The sequence below is a fragment of the Crocodylus porosus genome, unplaced genomic scaffold, assembly GCF_001723895.1.
Source record: "Crocodylus porosus isolate Cpor-Errol unplaced genomic scaffold, CroPor_comp1, whole genome shotgun sequence".
NCBI lineage: Eukaryota > Metazoa > Chordata > Crocodylia > Crocodylidae > Crocodylus > Crocodylus porosus.
The window spans coordinates 21,874,528-21,892,915 of record NW_017728915.1 but is presented as its reverse complement, the minus strand read 5'-3'; the positions used below and the strand labels follow the sequence as shown (position 1 = coordinate 21,892,915).

General features: G+C 38.6%; 1 protein-coding gene across 4 annotated transcripts in view; it reads right to left on the bottom strand.

The window, feature by feature from the left end:
* Positions 1 to 882: 882 nt before the first annotated feature.
* Positions 883 to 18,388, bottom strand: part of ZNF536 (zinc finger protein 536) — a 333,084-nt gene continuing 315,578 nt past the window's right edge. For 2 of the 4 annotated variants that reach the window (XM_019535810.1, XM_019535811.1), the window contains one exon: positions 883 to 4,375. In XM_019535810.1, the coding sequence (XP_019391355.1) occupies positions 4,140 to 4,375 (236 nt within the window). In that variant the 3' untranslated portion in view covers positions 883 to 4,139. The remainder of the gene's footprint in view (positions 4,376 to 18,388) is intronic. The other 2 variants (XM_019535814.1, XM_019535812.1) reach the window with 2 other exon arrangements.

Sequence of the window (18,388 nt, the reverse complement as noted above, 5' to 3'; positions counted from 1 at the left end):
TCTTTTTCAAGGTTCCTATAGGATGTGTGTACCGTTACTAGCAGCTTCCTAGCATGAGCACAAAGGAGATTGTTATTTGTGAACATTTCCATCAAGGTGCATAGAGATTGTCTGTGCTTAAAAAATGGGACCCAAAGTTTCAGGGAATGACTACTGAACTTGAAAGTAGGCTTGTAAATACTTTGAAGGAAAAAAAAAGATTTATTTTGCCTGACTCCCAGATACCACGACTTCTTGATATGAAAGCATCCCTACAGTAAGGCAGCATGTGGTTCACAGACTCCAGCAGACACCTTTTGTCCTCTCAATGTGTCATTTTTACGTACTATACTTTTGTCAGGATGAGAGAATGGTTTATACCAAGAAATATTATGCATCCCCCCAAATATATGTACTATTGTTCATTTTGATGAACTTTTTGAACTGAAACCCAAATTTGATCTACTGTGGATGCAGTTTTTTCTAGGAACATCCAGCCTTTCATTTTTCTCTTAAATGACACTAGTCGCATGATTTGTCTCTGCAATATTTGCATTCTGCACATCAAAGTGAAAAATCAATTGCTAGATGTAACTTTGAACCACTGATTAACTCTGAATTTTCTCAATGCTAGTCTTCTGTTCTTAACACTTAAAAGTAATTTTGTACATTAGCCCTAGTGGAGAAGCAGCTCAGATGTAGTATGACATCTTTTTAGAGTATGACTGGTTTCCCATGCCTACACAACATCTTTCCCTTCTCAGTTTTTCTGTGCCAGGCTTTCTTCTCCCCCTCCAGTTCCCTCCCTCCCCTCCCTCAGCTTCTACTTTCTGTACTCTAAAAGTATTTTTGCAGCTTTGGTGCATCCATTTATCGTTAATCATTGTTATTCTTTTCAATGAGTGGCAGTCAAGAACTTCAGATCTTTTAATTTAGTTGCTTCCAAGTATGAAAATCAAACCACATACAGGAAGAATAATGATGCATCCGGTAGAATACGAGGGCATCTTGCACTTGCAAAATCCTTTAAAATGTAGGCAATTTTCTTTACATGCACCATTACAATAAACCTCACAGTTTTCTAAAGCCAAATATATGATCTATACAAACAAATGCTTTTTTTTAATATGAAAACATGACTTTATACATCATAGTGTATGATACACACTTCAAACACTTTAAAATCAAAGCTTGATAGACCCCAAGACTTTTTCTATAGTACATAAGTAGTATTATATAAAACAATTATTACTACATGCTAAAACAGATTTCCACAGTCTTTTAATTAAGCACAATATATAATATATATATATATGTATATACTGTATATAGATTTGTTCAGATTAATAAGTGAACTGAGCACACACACCCAGCATAATACACTCCAGTAACTGCCTAACAACTGTGAATTTACTGACATTAATTTTTTAAAATCTGACAGAGCTGCAGAAAATAACATTTTAACTGTTCCTAATAAACATAAGCGAGTAGGAAAACTTTTTTTCAGAGGTAGAGGTTTTATTGCGTAAAACACTGGATAAAACTGTACTGCTTCAAAGACATTTTTATTCTAACAGCAGAAAGAAAACAGTCATTGCTGAAAAAACAACTTTTAATACTTCTATACCAGAATAAAGTTCTGTCAACTGATGTATTATAATAATAAATAATGACCAAGAATAAACTTTAAATACAAAGTTTTCTAATTGTTACAAGCATAGCAACAAAATCCTCTACTCTATTGATCTCAGATTTCCTCCAAGATAGAAATTTTTCTTTGTGTAGGAATGTAGACAGTATTATGACCAGTATCACAGACTACAGAAGTTACAGAGAAAAAACTTGACATGTTTAGATATGAGAAGCATGATGATATTCAGAAACTGACAATGCATCACTGCTGCTGTCACTTGTTTGTATTACAAGTTACAAATGTTCTGGAAAAAAGGTCTATGTCAGAGGGGAAAATAGGGACAGTAGCACCGGACCAAATGGAATCAACACACACATCACAAAGAACGGGAGATGTTTCCAGTGTCACAAACAGAATTATTGCCTGTCGTATCTGAAAATGCTCAGAAGACACAAAAGAATACTGAAAGAGCTCAAAAAGTGCAAGAAATGGAATGTGTGGGGGGGCGGGGAGGGGGATTTTTTTGTTGGGTTTTTTTTGTTTTTTTTTTCTTTTTTGCTAAGATACTGAAGGCGGCGCAAACACACAAAAGCAAGCGACTGACACAGTCACCAAACACAGTAGTGCAGTTAAAATCCTAAAGCTTACTACAGTCAGAAAGTTTCAATAACATTTCAATCCTTTCTCTAGGATCATAGAAACAGTTGCATTAAGTTTATCAACTCGATTTAAGTAAGGCAGTGAGAACTATACTAGAAAAACAAGAAAAAGCAGCTTGCTCTGTGCCAGATGGGTCCAAGTTACACAGTGACCTCATTTAAACTGAGACTTCAGTTGGATGACATCCTTTCCGACAGCATATGCAAACCGTATTCCTTATTAGCCTGAGATTTTTTTTCCAGTCTCAGGGTAGCGCTAAGAATTTTATTTACATTGATTGCAGTTTAGTATTTTTTGTAAACTGCTTTAGGCAGAGCTGAAGTTTTAAGGCCCTGGGGTTTTACTCTGTGCTCCCAGCCTGCAAAGAAATATTGACTTTTTTTTTTTAAGTCTAGATGATTTTGTTTTAGAAGAAGTTAATACTTCTATACCATCATAATAAACAGCACCGATTTTGCTTCTATCAAAGGAAGTACATTAAAAGGCTAATTTTTTATGCCATTCAAGCGGATTTAAGAATAAACCTTTAACTATTATTCTTATTTTTTTTAATTATGTGTTTCATTATAGTCTCTCAAAAGCTTCCTATGTGGCAAAGAACATAATAAATTTGGAGGATCCAATCAGTAGAAAAGCTAAAATCTGCAAAAATATAGAACACATTTGTTTTACAAAAACAAAGAAATATTAGCTAAAACACTTCTCTTCATTAGAGACAAAGAGCAGGATGTTTGGATTCATATTTTAGGTCAAGCTACTTCATAAGAGCTTGCTCCAGAAGAAACTCCTGCACTATGTCTGTAACACTTATAAAACCTAGCAAATGGAAACTAATCATGACTGGGGAATCCTTCATTCAAGTAAAAAGAACAGAAACGAAAGAAGAAAAGAAGAACAGAAAGAAGAAAGAAAATGAAAAAAGAAAAAAACAACCCTCTATTTAATAAAAATCTGTTTGTCACCAGCACCTTCTATAGATAAGGCTGACTAGTTTCACTAAACAATATTTTAATATATTGTACTTCTACTCTTATAACAACCTACTTCTTCATCAACAAGGCAAAAAAAAAAGAATAAAAGCATTTCCCTCAATACTGCAAGTTGATCTAAAAAACTGGAATTACACCACAAATCTGCACTAACTCATTGGTCTGCAGATCCTTTCTAACCATTGATTCATTTGGCTGTATATTTTTTTTTAAAAAAAACTGAAAATGTAATATCACAATCCTTTTCAATACAGGTCAGTACTGACCCTAGCTTATGGGCCGTCTAAGATTTCTTCTATAGTGCAGTTGCAACACCACTTGAATTGATTTTCTCTGCAATGACAGCTCCAGTCAGACTGGCACCATGGCAGTCTACCAACACATCTCATTACTATGCTAGGCAAATGACAGCAGCTGGTGTCATATTATAAAGGTGTTTTCAACAATGAAAACACAGCCCCTCAATCTTCAAGGCAACACTAAATCATTTAGACGGTATCATTTTTCTGTTAAGAGCATTATTTTTGGACAAAGACCACTTTAAAGTTTGAATTTGCCCTGCTTTTTAAATAACTAACAACCTCCTAACATTTTAAAATCACTTTATTATCCCACCTACATTGTTTGGAAGTACTTGTTGCCAGGTAACAGTTTAGCAGCCATTTTCAAGGGCTGGGATTTTTTTTCTTTTGTTTTTCTTTTCTTTTTTCTTTTTTGTAATATATATAATTTTAAATGTTTTAAACATCCTGTACATGTCTGGGAGTTTGTACATGATTCTTTTCCTTGGAACGCAGTTAGCAAACTCTTACCCAAATGCATATCTAAAAACTGTGTAAAATAATATTGCAATATACAGATTGATTTGTTCAGCTGCATTACTCTTGGGCCTTGCTGCCCTCCTCCGTTAGCTCTGCTGAGCTCCCAGGTTTGACAGCTGCAGGTTCCTCTAAATTCCCAGAAGCCTCGGAGTCAACTCTGGAGCGCTTGAACCTGCGATCTGGATACTGGCTGTTGTCAAAAGGCATGCGATGGACACAAAGAACATGGGTCTTCAGATTTCCCTTCTGAGAGGCACTGTATGGGCAGTATCTGCACTGGAAAGGCCTGTGACCTGTATGACAGACAAAAGGCTGGTTAGTTTTTCTGATATTTACATTTTTACTGCAAGCTAGTTCTCTACAAAGTATAACAAAGAAACACAGCTAGAAGAAACTGCTGCGTGTGTTCAGCAACAGGAAGAAATTCACGGTGCTTTTGATGAGACCTATTCATAAAAACTGCATCTTTAAAAACTCATCTCTTGGGACAGTTATAAAAATACTACAGCCATTCCCTTACCCTCAAGTAGCGCAATAGTAAATCATCTGCTCTGTGTTCCAAATTAAATCCTTGTAAATAAAGTTTAACCCTGTAATGGACTAAATTCTTTTCTATTTGTTGATTATCTTTTTTTTAATTGAACAACAATGCAAGAATGACAATGTGCAGATCCTTGTCAAGTGCAGATACTTTGTCTTTGGGCAGGATTCAGAGTATGTTTCATTTTAATGGCAGAACTATCTCTTTTAAATTGAAATAAATAATGGGGTTGAGATAACCAAGGCCTTAAGCCTGTAAACATTTATGCACATACATAACTTTACTCACATGAGTAGTCCCACAGAAATAAAGTTATACACATATGAAAGAAATTACTGGACTGAGGCCAAAGATTATCAGCAAGTTAAGAATAAAATGCCCAAACTAATCTGGACAACACATGAGGCTGGATTCTAGCATTTGTATATGAAGTAGTAACCAAACAGCAAAATGAAGGTAAACTAAAGCACTTTTTAGTGAGTTTTCCTACACAGCCTGCATTATTTTTCAGTTTATTGTGACTTCGAATGTCGGTGTTGTATCTGGCTTTGGAGGTTATGTTTCAGCAATCACATTTCAATCTATGCTGGGAAGTTGTTGATGTGTTTTACTGGAAGTTTATGAGCTTTGTCTCTCAAATTAACTTAAACCAGGACCATCTGAGGTTAAATGTGCTTAGCTTGCTTTAATTTGCTCAAATAAATGAATAAATAAATGTGCCAGACCATCTACATAAAGTCAGGGCAAGTGAAAAACAATACCCAATATCCAGATTTCAAGATCTGGTTTTTTTCCCTTTCCTGTTTCTATGTTATATGCTATGCATGCATGAGATGGAATAAGCTATTTCAAGTTTGAAACACTGCTGTCCTACCCAAGGTTGGAAGGAGCCATTATAACCCGACTCCAGCTGTACCTCTGAGCCGTGACCAACAGCCACTGGCATTCTATACGTTTTGACATGAATTTTACCTATCTAAGTGGAAGTCAGGTATGCTGCTCATTTGTTACTCCTACCAGAAAGGTGGTTCTGAACTGACAGCTGGTTTTATCCTGGTGGGTGTTCTGGAGCATCTGCTAGTAAGAAAGCCCACTTCACAAATGAGATGTGAGCAGAATTACTGCTTTGGCCTGCAAATAACCTGCTGTTTTCACTGGAAAACCTAGGGGATAGAACCTGAAGTCTGAGTCCATACAAAAGATTCTAGCTACCACACAGGAGGACAGAGCTGTTGAAGTCAGCACACAGTCACTTACTCCATTATCTGAGGCATGCATCCTGTAAGTAAGGGTTAGAAGGTTTTGGTGTGGAGGAGGCTCCTGAAGAAATGGCATTTGTGTTAGGAGACCTTCCACACAAAATGGTTTACCCAGGTAGCTAAAAGACTGCCTAAATGGGTCCCTAGAATATAAATGTGTTGGGCTGCCTATACATGTGCTTGGGGAGTGGGGTGGGAAGGGGGTATTTTAATTAGAGTGTTTCCCAGAGAACCTCTCTAAATAAAACATCACAGCGTCATGTGTATTAAGTCTTCGTTTCTGGGTCCACCACCGAGCATGTGGGGGGGGGGGGGCTCCCTGTGGGACACTCCATCTGCCCCAGCATTGCAGCAATCATGAACTGTGCTTGGTACCAAGAGGTATGTATGTATAAAAAAAATTAAGCTGCATCAGTGGCTGAATCAACATTGAATCCTCAGATTTGGATTTGGCTGAATCGAATTAGGGACAGTGATCCGAATCAATGAATTGACTCACTGTCCCCAATTTGGGTCAAATCCAAATCCGAATCAAATACGGCCCATTTCACACACCCCTGATAGGTACCCTTGATTTCTACATATATTTCAGGGTTCACTTGCAGGAGGTTTTTCTGCTCCTCTCACAGGATAGAGAAGGGAATTCTTCCTAACCAATTGCTCAAGAAACAGAGATCAAATCCAGAAATTATTAGTATTGCTAAAGTCAAACTTCCAAGGGAAGTGGGAATAAAATTAAAAATATGTATAGTTACAGAGGTTAGAGTGGGTCAAGAATTTCTCTGAGGAATTTCAGCAAGAGGGCTTGAAGAATTAATCAAGTATAGGATAACAAGACTTGCCTAAAGCCTCTCATGATCAGCTCTAAAATCAAAAAAGCCATATGTCTATAATGAGAGTACCACATTTTGAGCATATCAGTTTTGGACCTGTGTAAGTTGTATTTGTGCACAGAAAATGGATACACTCATGGAATGAAGGAAAGCTGACTCTACATTTTGGATGATAGGAAAACTCAGAAGAAAGAAAGGTTCAATAAAGTTCCAAGGAACCACAATGAAGTCTTCGTTTCTCAGAAAAAGTGAAATGTCTCACCTTGGAATGAGAAGCCAGTAACGTATAAGTTTGATCTCTTTTGGCTAGGGTCAGTGGGGATTATGACATTTAAAATTCTTTTGGTTTGTTCAACTGGTGACTTATGCTGAGGAGCACTAAAGAATTATTTTAATATGAAGGTACAATCTATACCGAAAATCCTGGAACCTGTGCTTGCTGATAACAAGTAATGCTTTGCTATATAGTGAACCTTTACTGAGACAGGTAACTATTATTACCCTTTGTTACAAATGAGGGAACTGAGCTACTGAGAGGCCAAGTGCATTCCTCAAGCTCATACCTTTGCCATCAGGAATAAAACCCATATCTCCTGACACCAGGTTCCTTGATATCACCAGAAGGCTATATTGTATGCCCCTCAATAGAATTCTTGGTGGAAATGAGGTCATCCTATCTGATTAAAAGGAATACAGGATTTTATAGACTGATAAAAGTGTATATATAGAACTATTTATAGACTGATAAAAAAGTGTGTATATAGAACTAAATCTTGCCATGGTAAAAAAAAAAAGCCCATTAATATGTTGTAGTGAATTTATAATGGAGGCTATAACAGAAGCAAGGATGAAAGTTAAAATATAAGTGCAATGATTGATATATATTTATTAAAGTTAATTTGTTACAAAGTCTGGGGTCAACACAAGTGTCTGTATATGAACATTTAAAATTGCATGATCTAATTTTATCAGAACGTGTCCAGAACCATAGCCAATGTAGTAAGTAGGCTTATTGTCTTCAGTGAATTTGGATTAGACCCAGGCAGAACACTATTAACTGTACAGAAAGGAGGTTAGCTTTCTTTTTTGTAGCATATTTTCATTCATCTATTTACATTTAAACTGATTTCAAGTATTGGAAACAGACAGTAGATTGAACTGTTGTAAGCTTAACTCTGTATACTACACAGAGAAACTATGCAAAAAGATAAGTATAATGTGTAGATAACTAGAAAGTCAGCAATATGGGCAACCTCTTCATTTAGGTATGAACAAGCTTTTGCCACACCCAATCTAGGTTTAAGCAGCTTATTTTAAGCTGCCTAAACCTAGATAGGGAGCCATGTTTGCTACCTGAGATGAATAACTCAGGGAGTAGGGGGGCAGGGACGGGGGAGATTGCAGGGGGGCACACTGACAGATCCTGGGGGTTGGGGGGGAAGGCGGGAAGGGGAGCTAAAATATTATTAGGTGTTAGGGATTAGGGTAGGGAGGTAGGAACAGCACAGCCTGGGGCTGGAGCAAGTTACTGGGCTTGCCCAGCCCCATGTCTGTGCTGCAAACATATGTAGGCATTCTCTAGATCAGATTAACCCCTTCCTGGATTGGTTCAACTCTTTCATGATCTAAGTTCATCTCCTGAACTAAGGCTTATACATACTCTTACATATTCAATATGTTGTTTTCTTGTTCAGTATATGGCCCCATGTGTGTCTTAGCCCAAAACATAAGCTCCCCATCACACCAGTCTCTATTCACCCTTCCCCTTCTTTTGATTGAAATTTTCCAAAAAAAATCTGAGTTTGAAGCAGGCTTCCACAGCAAATCTCAATCCAAATAGTTAAAAAGTTTGGCAAAATTATAAGTGAGTGAAGATAGGAATTTTAATGGAAAATATTAGGCAGCATTAATAGTAGGTGGTCTCACTTAGTATGGGATGTGAGTGGCCAGTTCTTTGAGGAATTAGTCTGGCCATGAATGACAATCATTAAAATGTTAATATTAATTAATTCACTGGCACATTAAAATACATTTTAAACAAAGAATGCACAAAGCATGCAATAAGCATCCTTAATGTTTGTGAAAATAAAAACAAGCTAATTCCCCTCAGAACCACATTAATTCAAAATTCTGCAAGTAGACATGGAGGATATTATGTATTAATTTTAAAAAATTAAGTCATAAGACAATATCAAACGAATCAATATAGAAACATTTCTACATTGTCTTTTCCTCCCCCCCTACAATTTACTTTTTGAGGCCATCAGATTTTCACATCACTGCCATGTGAAAAGTAAGTACACAATAAGTTAATTTGTATTGTCACTATGCAGTACAATTGTGGTAAAGAGCACATTCATTTTTAATCCAGTATGAATAATATATAAATATGTATACAGAGGGAGGGTCAAAGGAAAGCAAGTGCTACATTGTTTACAGCAGAAGTAGTATAAAATCTAGAGATTATTCTTACTTGCAAAGATAACTGTATCTGCAATTTGCTTGCAACTAACGGATGAAGGAAAATGCCCATTTCTCTTGGGTATCCCATCTATTAATTACAGCTCAAAACTTGTCGTGGACAGCAAGTTTTTAAAATAACCCTTCCTAGATAAGTTGGCAATAAATTTATAACGTTTTCTCTGGTGGTTGTTGGTAGGTCCTTTCTTAGCAAGTTATAGTTCGTATGTATTTTACCTTCTATGCATCTTCTAATAAATCATCTGAAAGCCCTTTTAAAACAAAGAACTCTTTCTGATGGTTCAGAGGAGAATGTGTAACGCATTGTGACACCGTGTGGAAGAATTAAGTTTAAGGTGGGCCAGCATGGTGAGCAAATTATGGAGCAGCCTGTTCATATATGAAGGAGAGGAAAGAGGGCAATACTGTTTGCAGTTCAAACAACTGGGCTTTGAAATAGTACACCCCAATATGTGAAGACCTCTTTTAACTCCTTGGACTGAAAACAGAGATTGTAAAGTCATGAAGCTCATGAAACAGTATGAAGTATCAAGTAAAGAAGAGAAAATGGAGGCTGGACTGAAAGAGTACCCACGACTGTGAAAGGTGCAGAGTGCACCTGTAATTAGTGATAGTGGGTACCAGCTGCATTTACTGAAGCTAGCAGAATTTGGAAGTACCCAGGACCTTGCAGAATCAGGCTTAAGAGGTGAAAGGGAAATAAGCCAGACTCGATCTGTCTCTGCCCTGATGAGAATACACAGCTTGAACAGGATAAACATCCATGTCATGAAAGAAAACTTCTCTCTGTAGCAACTGGAAAAAAGAATCCAGAGGTCAAAAGTATTGTTTTAAAATAAATAAATATATAAATAGATCTTTCTTTGTTAATTTAGGCTTTCAGGAAAAAAAGTTTCTTTTTCTTTTCTTTCTCTTTAAAATTCAGGATCTGATATGCTGCTTTGTGACACATCATGTCAGCCTGCATCAGTCACATTGCATTAGGTTTCATAACATGGCATGACTGAGGCAGCCCAACATGGTACATCAACTGAATGGTTTTTGAAAATGTAGGTTTTGAGAAAGATACAAATCTCAAAGTATGTTTTTATGGCCATTTTGGGGCAACAGTCTATAGCCGGTACTACGGGTTTAAAAAAATACATAGTCTGTTAGTGGGTTATTAGGGATTGAAATGTTTGCCAAACCCATTTTGCCTTGGCACATCTTTAAAAATCAAACTGTGCCACTGTAGCACATAAAACCTCAATGTCAACATCATGTCATTGGGTTACTTGCTGTATGCCATACACTGTTAAGTTAGTAATTTATTAACTTTGATAGGGATTCATTATTTAAGATTTACACAAAGGAATACACAAACGTGTGTGTATAAGAGAGACATGAATACTAAAGTCTTTTTCATATAAAAAATATCATTTACATGGTCAAGCTGCATTAATTTTCCACTTCTAAAAATATTTGATCAGTATCCAAATTCTATAAAAATTTCCACGAAGAAACATCTTATTTTTGTGGTATTACCAGCACATATGTAGGGGTTTGCATTAAAATGTAAAAATGGGCATTGGATGAGTCACATGGATAAGATGAGGAATTTATTCCAGATTGTTAAAAGTGTACTAATAGCAGCAAAATCATGGCTTTTTCCCAAAGCAGCAAGAAAACAGTAATTTGAAAGAAAAATGCCAATAATATATCACACACAAGCCGTCTGTTTTCCCCATTACACTACTTCTTATTATACTGCATATGTGTACATATATATACACACACAGACACACATATATGCATACACACAGACACATACACAATTTATTTATAAACTTAGAGAAAAGGCAGAAGAACAATAAAATGATGATTGGAAAACAAATGTTGTGCATTGTACTATAAATTATAATTAAATCCTGAAGAAATATGTTTACTAAGTATAACATTCATCCCTTAAAATGGTACAAGGCTGATGTTCATATGACAGACTGCTCTTACAGTTTCTCCTCAGATAGCCAATGGCTCTGAGACATTAGCATTGTTACCAGGTGATACAGTAAGTTATTTTCATGGTTTTTTTTAATTCACTGTAATAATATGCTTTTAAGAGAAACTTGGAAACAACTCTTTAAAAATAAACAAATGACAAGTCTATGAGACCGTGGTTAGTTTTATGAGTCAGAACCTTATAACTCATTGGATGCTTGTTTTGTATTTATTTGTAAAAGTCTGAACAGACCAATTCCTCTCTAAGGGAAGAAGAATAGCTTGACTGCATAGAACGAAACACCTAGCCTTACTTTTGTCTTCTGAAACAGATTTCCTGAGTGACCTCAGATTCCTTATTTATTTTCTCTGTGCCTCAGCTTCCCAGCTGTGAAACAGTGATGATCCCATGGAGACTCTGGTGATGGAGCACACAAAGAGCTTTCAGAAGTAAAATTCTGAAATGAATATGGCCATAACTTAGTCTGTTTGCTGGAAGTATAGTTGGATTTCTAACAGGAAAAGTGAGGTCCACTGTTAGAGCCATGTAAATGAACTAATTGAATCGCATGTAGATGCAGATAAATTCAAGCTAAATCGAGTAAGCACTGGAGACAGCTTTCTAATTTTAAGAAATATACCTAAATATATGCCAAGAAAGAACACCAAAGAAGAAAAAAAATCACTTTGCACTATGTTTCTTACCAGCCCAAATGTTGTAAGCTAGAAATAATTCCTTCCAAAAAAGCAGCTGATTTTAAAGCTTTGGGCACCTATACATGTGCAGAGAGGCTTCTCTGATATGCTGTAATTACAGCATGTTGGAGCAGACTCGATTAATTGAGTCTGCTGAAGCGTGGTAACTAGTGTGCTCCAGCAGACTCCGGCATCTTGTGCATCATCATCCTTACTCTGCAAAATGATGGTGGGGGCACTTTAACTAAAGCTTGTTTGACAAGTTTAGTTAAAGCACCCCCACTGTCATTTTTCAGTGTGGGGATGCTGATACAGGAGAAGCTCTGGGCGCTTGAATTAGAGCTATTCTAATTAAGGTGCACCCCCCCGCCCCCCCCCAGAGCCTGTCTATAAACATCCAAAGAAAACCCATATCTGAGCTAGAATTAAGGCACAGGAGACACAGGGGAATTTGCTCTCAGATGGTATATTCCCACAATGGTGTGCATGCATATGTTTTGTCCTTAACAGGACAATATTTCTGAATGACTCCATTTGACTGAATGGGATTCTTGTGACCATCAGCTTGGAAGCAATAGTGTAATGCATCTCCACGGCTCTTAAATTTTGGAATCTCAGAGGAACTACATGCCTGCTATAATTTTAAAGTGACAGACTCACAGAACAGAAACAAACATTTAAAAAGGAATATTTTCATTTAAATATTGGCATGTGCATTTATTTTTTTTTACTCACAAATATTCATAAAGGTTTCACTATCCACAGCAAACATCCTAAATATAGTATGTATTACCCAATAGACCAGAATGGCTCTAAAGCAGTCATTCTGTTGTGGTGCATAATAATGATGGGGAAAAATGCTGAATAAATGTATTTCTCCAATAGACAATAATGGCTCTGACTGAGCTATTCCACTTTCTTGGTCTCACAATATGTATTTTATAAAACTCCCCAAATACCAGACAGATTAGAATGACTCCAATCAGCTTCATACCTGTAATAAAAGTTTTCAAAAAATGTCTGAATATTTACATACAGGCCCTGGAACAACTCGAAACGTCTTTTGAGTAAATAAAAATATTCAAGTGAAATGTATACTTTTTTATTAAATAACAACAAAGAAATTAAATTTTAAAAACTTACATTCAATGTTGAACAAAACAGCTTTTCAAATTAAAAGAGCTGTTTGTGATTCCAAATAATTGTCAGCATACATGTACAGACAAGTAGAAAGAAGTGTGTTTTGGAAATGAATGGAAAAGTTTTCACCTGCCAAGACTCAAGGCAGGATTCTAGACTTTTTCTGCACGCTTAATGGCACAATAACTCTGTTAAACACCATTTGAACCGAGTACCCTGTACTGTTATATGCTAGGGACAGACATTACTCATAATACAGTTTAAGTGATCAGAAACTGCTTTAAACCTGTAACGGAACAGACATGCAGCGCACATAAACCAGTTTGAAAATGGCTGAAACTGGTTTGAGATAAACCTGGTTGAATGTAGTGTCAGACTGAACTGATTTGGGTCAAACCAGTTTATGCAAAGTCTGTTCCAGACCCCTTACTGGTTTAAGATAAACCAGACTCTCCCAGTATCCCAGCATGCTCTCTGGGCTGAGCAGGGCTCTCTGCTCTACAGCAGGGCTGGCCCCTCCCCTCTGCTCCCTCACTGGAGCTCTGGTAGAGACTGCAGGCACAGCAGGGTCTGCTTGGCTTCCTCCTGCCCTACCCATTTCCCCTCCCTTGCTGCTCACTGCTGAAGCAGGGATCCCAACTCCCTAACTCCCTCCCATCTCCCACAGCATGGACCCCAGCCACATGGACCCTAGCCACATGATATTCTAGCTAATGCTGAGAGGGGTCTGTGTGTGTGCATCTGCAATTTCACTGGGACAGCAAACAGAACAGTGACCTCTTAGGGCTTTTTGAAGCTAATCAAGAAGTCAGCCTGTAAGCTGTTTAAGAAGAGTTTGAACTAATGGACAGAGGCAATTGTTTTGCTGATGGGGTGATAAATGCTGTTATCATCCCCCTGTTGGCTTGCTTCCCTGTTAGTTTGCTGCAGACAGTATAAAGAAGCAGGGAAGGAGATTGAAAAGCTCCGTATCATTAGTAGATACATGCACTGCACACCCACCCTTGCCTTTGAGTGCTAGCAGGGGGCTGGGGTCTGGCAATACTTGACTCTTGAGCAGCCAGCAGGGAAAAGCCTGGGATGGCATAGGCAGGCCTCCCTAATTAGAGATTGTGCTGGGGCCTGGCCATGCCTCCATCAGCTCAGCACTGCGCAAGGGAAGAGAGGGCTGCTCTAGTGCCCCCAGCTTCTAGCCTGAGCCACTGCAGGCATACGCCTGCATTTTCTCAGTCCAGAGGGGATGTCTGTGCAGTAACAAACTGGTTCAGCCTAGCCAAGTTAGACTAACCTGCAAAGATTGAACAAGGGTATAGATGGCTATACCCTGTACAGACAAGATCATGCAGATAAAAGGGGTGGGGGCATAGCTCTCTATGTCAAGGACAGCCACACATCCCTGCAAATTGACACTGGCACCCAGGAATGATGATGGAGTCTCTCTGGGTTAGAATACGTGGGGAACATGGCACAGGGGACATCATGGTACAAGTCTACTACAGACCTCCTAACCAGAAACAAGAGCTGGACCAGAATTTGCCAGGGAACTGGCTGAGGCTGCATGTTCTTGGTGTATGGTTGTCATGGGAGACTTTAACTACCCAGACATCTCATGGGAAGAGCACTTGGCCACATCCAGTCAGTCACAAAGCTTCCTCATGTGCATGGATGAGCTCTACCTGACTCAAGAAGTCTATGGGCTGACAAGAGGTAAAGCATTGCTGGACCTTGTACTGGTCAAAAGGGATGACCTAAGCAGTGACCTAAGATTCAATGGAAAGCTGGGTGATAGTGGCCATGAGCTGATCACCTTTACTCTCTATCGCAAAGCTGGCAAGTCAGTCAGCAATACAGAAGTCTGTGACTTCAGGAAAGCTGACTTTGACAAGCTCAGGAGGCTCATTGTCAAGGCCCTAAGGGACCATGACTCAACAGGAAGCAGAGTCCAAGAGGAGTGGTTGCTCCTCAAGGGAGCAATCCTGACAGCACAAGGGATGGCCCTCCCATCTCAGAGGAAGGGTAGCAAAATGGCACAGCAACCCCCTTGGCTCAGCAGGGAACTTGAGGACCTCCTACTCCACAAAAGAGAGACTTATAAAGGCTGGAAGGCTGGAAGGCTGGAATTACCACCAATGAGCAGTACTGGTCCATACCTGCAGGGAGCGGATCAGGAAAGCCAAGGCTGCAACCAAGCTCCATCTGGCTTCACTTATCAAGGATAACAAAAAGTCCTTTTTCAGATATGTAGGGAGTCATAAAAAAAAGCAAGGGTAACATTGGATCCCTGCTGAACCAAGCAGGACAGCTGATAACCGACACCCAGGAAACGGCCAATTTTCTTAATGGGTACATCACGTCAGTCTTTCATCAGCCCCATGGGACCACAATGCCTAGCAAGACATGGGATGGCCAGGGTGAGAGCATATTTATACCCAGAATTGGTGTTGATCTAGTAAAGGATCACCTTGAGAGGCTGGAAACCTTCAAGTCAGCTGGTCTTGACAGATTACACCCCAGAGTACCCAAGAAGCTGGCAGGTGTCATAGCCCAAACATTGGCAAAAATATGCAAAAATTCATGGTGTTCAGGTGAAGTACCTGAAGACTGGAAGAAGGTCAATGTGGTACCCATCTTCAACAAAGGGTGGAAAGTAGATCCCGGGAATTGGAAGCCAATCAGCTTGACCTTAATCCCCAGTAAGATTCGAGAAAGTTATCAAAGAGATCCTTCTGGATAAGCTGGCTGAGGGCAACATCCTGAGGGACAGCCAGCATATGTTTGTCATGGGTAGGTCTTACCTGACCAATCTCATCTCCTATGACCAGGTGACATATCACCTGGACAAGGGGAAGAGATTGACATCATATATCTGGACTTAAAAAAAGCCTTTGATCTGGTGTCCCATGACCTCCTTATGGAAAAATTGGCCAACTGTGGCCCTGGCTACACCACAGTCCAATGGCTGGGAAATTGCCTCCGAGGTTGGACCCAGAGAGTAGTGGTCAATGGTAGCAAATCATGATGGCACTCCATGACCAGTGGCATCCCCCAAGGCTCTGTCCTTCTTCTTAACATATTTATCAACTATGTGGATACTGGTGTCAGAAGTGCGCTGGCTAAGTTCATCAATGACACTAAACTTTGGGGCCACACCTGAGGACAGGCTACTGATCCAGGCTGACTTGGATAAACTTAGTAAGTGGGCAGATACAAACCTGATGACATTCAATACTGATAAATGTTAGGTACTCCACCTCGGGGGGAAAAAACCCACAGCATACTTATAGGCTCAGTAGTGCTACACTTGCTAGCACCACAAAAGAGACTTGGGGGTCATGACTGATCACAATATGAACATGAGCCACCAATGTGATGTCACAGCTGGTAAAGCAAACAAAACTCTGGCTTGTATCCATAGATGTTTCTCAAGTTAATCTCAGGATGTCACTCTCCCACTGTACTCAGCCTTAGTGAGGCTACAGCTGGAGTACTGCATCCAGTTCTGGCCTTCACAATTCAAGAAGTATTTTGAGAGGCTTGAGAGAGTCCAGAGGAAAGCCAAGCACATGATCAGAGGGCAAGAGAATAGGCCTTATCAAGAGAGGCTGAGAGCCATGGGACACCTCAGCCTAGAAAAGCACAAGCTTGGGGGGACCTGGTGGTTGCTTATAAGTACATAAGGGGTATACTTCAGGATATGTGAGAACATCTGTTTACCAGAGCACCCCAAGCAAAAACAAGGAGCAACAGTCATAAACTCCTCCAAGACCATTTTAGGCTGGACATAAGAAAAATTTTCTTTACTGTCCGAGCCCCCAAGACCTGGAATAGAGTCCCTCCAGAAGTGGTACAGGCACTTATTCTGGACTAATTCAAGAAACACTTGGATGCTTATCTTGCTGGGATCCTTTGATCCTAGCTGACTTCCTGCCCCTGGTGCAGGGGGCTGGACTTTATGATCTTTGAGGTCCCTTCCAGCCCTAACATCTATGAAATCTATTAAATCAATTCAAGCTCAGGCTTTTTAAATGTCTGCCCCTAGCCATAAAGGCTCAAGCCTGCAGATACTTCCGAGTATAGTCTAAGGGCCTACCCAGGGTAATGACCCTGATCCATGATTAGTTTTAAAGATGTGTTTAATATTGATGAGCTCTTTTGAGAAAAGATGCTTTACAGATCTGAGGTCTAAACTTAGTAGTATATGGTTGCATGCATTCAGGGTTCAAAAAACTCTAATACCAAATTAGCCAGAGGGGAAATCCTCTGAATGGCCACAAGAGTGAGAGGGCCACAGCAGGCACATTTGTGTTATATCTTCTCAGTTGTGCAGAGTGCTGCTCAAGCAGCATGCTGTGTCTACACAGAGAAGCTAACAGAACAAAGCTGCTGGACAGTATGGATACCATTGGCAGTAGAAGGAAAACAAGGAACAGAAGAACTAACTATTTTTTATTTTGTTTTAGAAGGGATACATTTTAAATCTACACTTGCAGAACCAGATGATACCTACCACTTCTTGTTCTCAAAAATCAATCAAAGATGAAATCTGTTAATAATTTAGGATCTCAAACAGACCTTGAAGCTAATTTGATCATTGAAAAAACTGGTTAATTTCACTAAAAATATGGAATTTAAAACAATTCAATTCTTATTTTAGGAAAGTACTCTTAAAAGTCACTGTTTATAAAGAGAAATGAGAAGAAAATTCTGTAAGTGTTCTTTATATTCACATTTTAAACAATTAATCAAATCAGTCACTAAATCATAAGAAACATCAATAATTTTAATAATTTGTTAGTTTCATTGTATAATATATTAGCACTTAAAAGTAAATGAGCAAATACAGAGTGATTTTTACATGGCACTGGATAATGTAAATTATTAGAAAATAAGAAATATCTGGATTAAAGCACCTTTGATTAAAAGAAATCTGTACATCTGAAAGAAGCATATTTCTTGAAATGATCACTTGACGCTTGATAACATAACTTGAATACCTGGATAACTTAAATAATGTTTAAATTATTTTTTTAACCAAGGAGGCTTTTTTAATGGGAACATCTGATTTTAAATTCTTGAGGGAGAAATTAGTTCACTCCATTTAGAAAAAGAACAGCTACAATTTGATATGCAGGATTATGACTACAAGCCTGAAGTACATTCTCATCTTTCTAGAATTTCTGCCAAGTGCAAATTAAATACTATATTTTCTTGAATATAAGACAAAGTCCCCCACTCCACCTCAATTAGCATAGGGGGGGAAAAACTTCTTGTCTTACAAGGACGCCTCATTAAATACATTGTCTAATGTTAAACTGCTGCCAAAAGTAGCATGTGCTCAATAATGGAAACCAACTACAAAATTGATTAAATGCAGCCAAC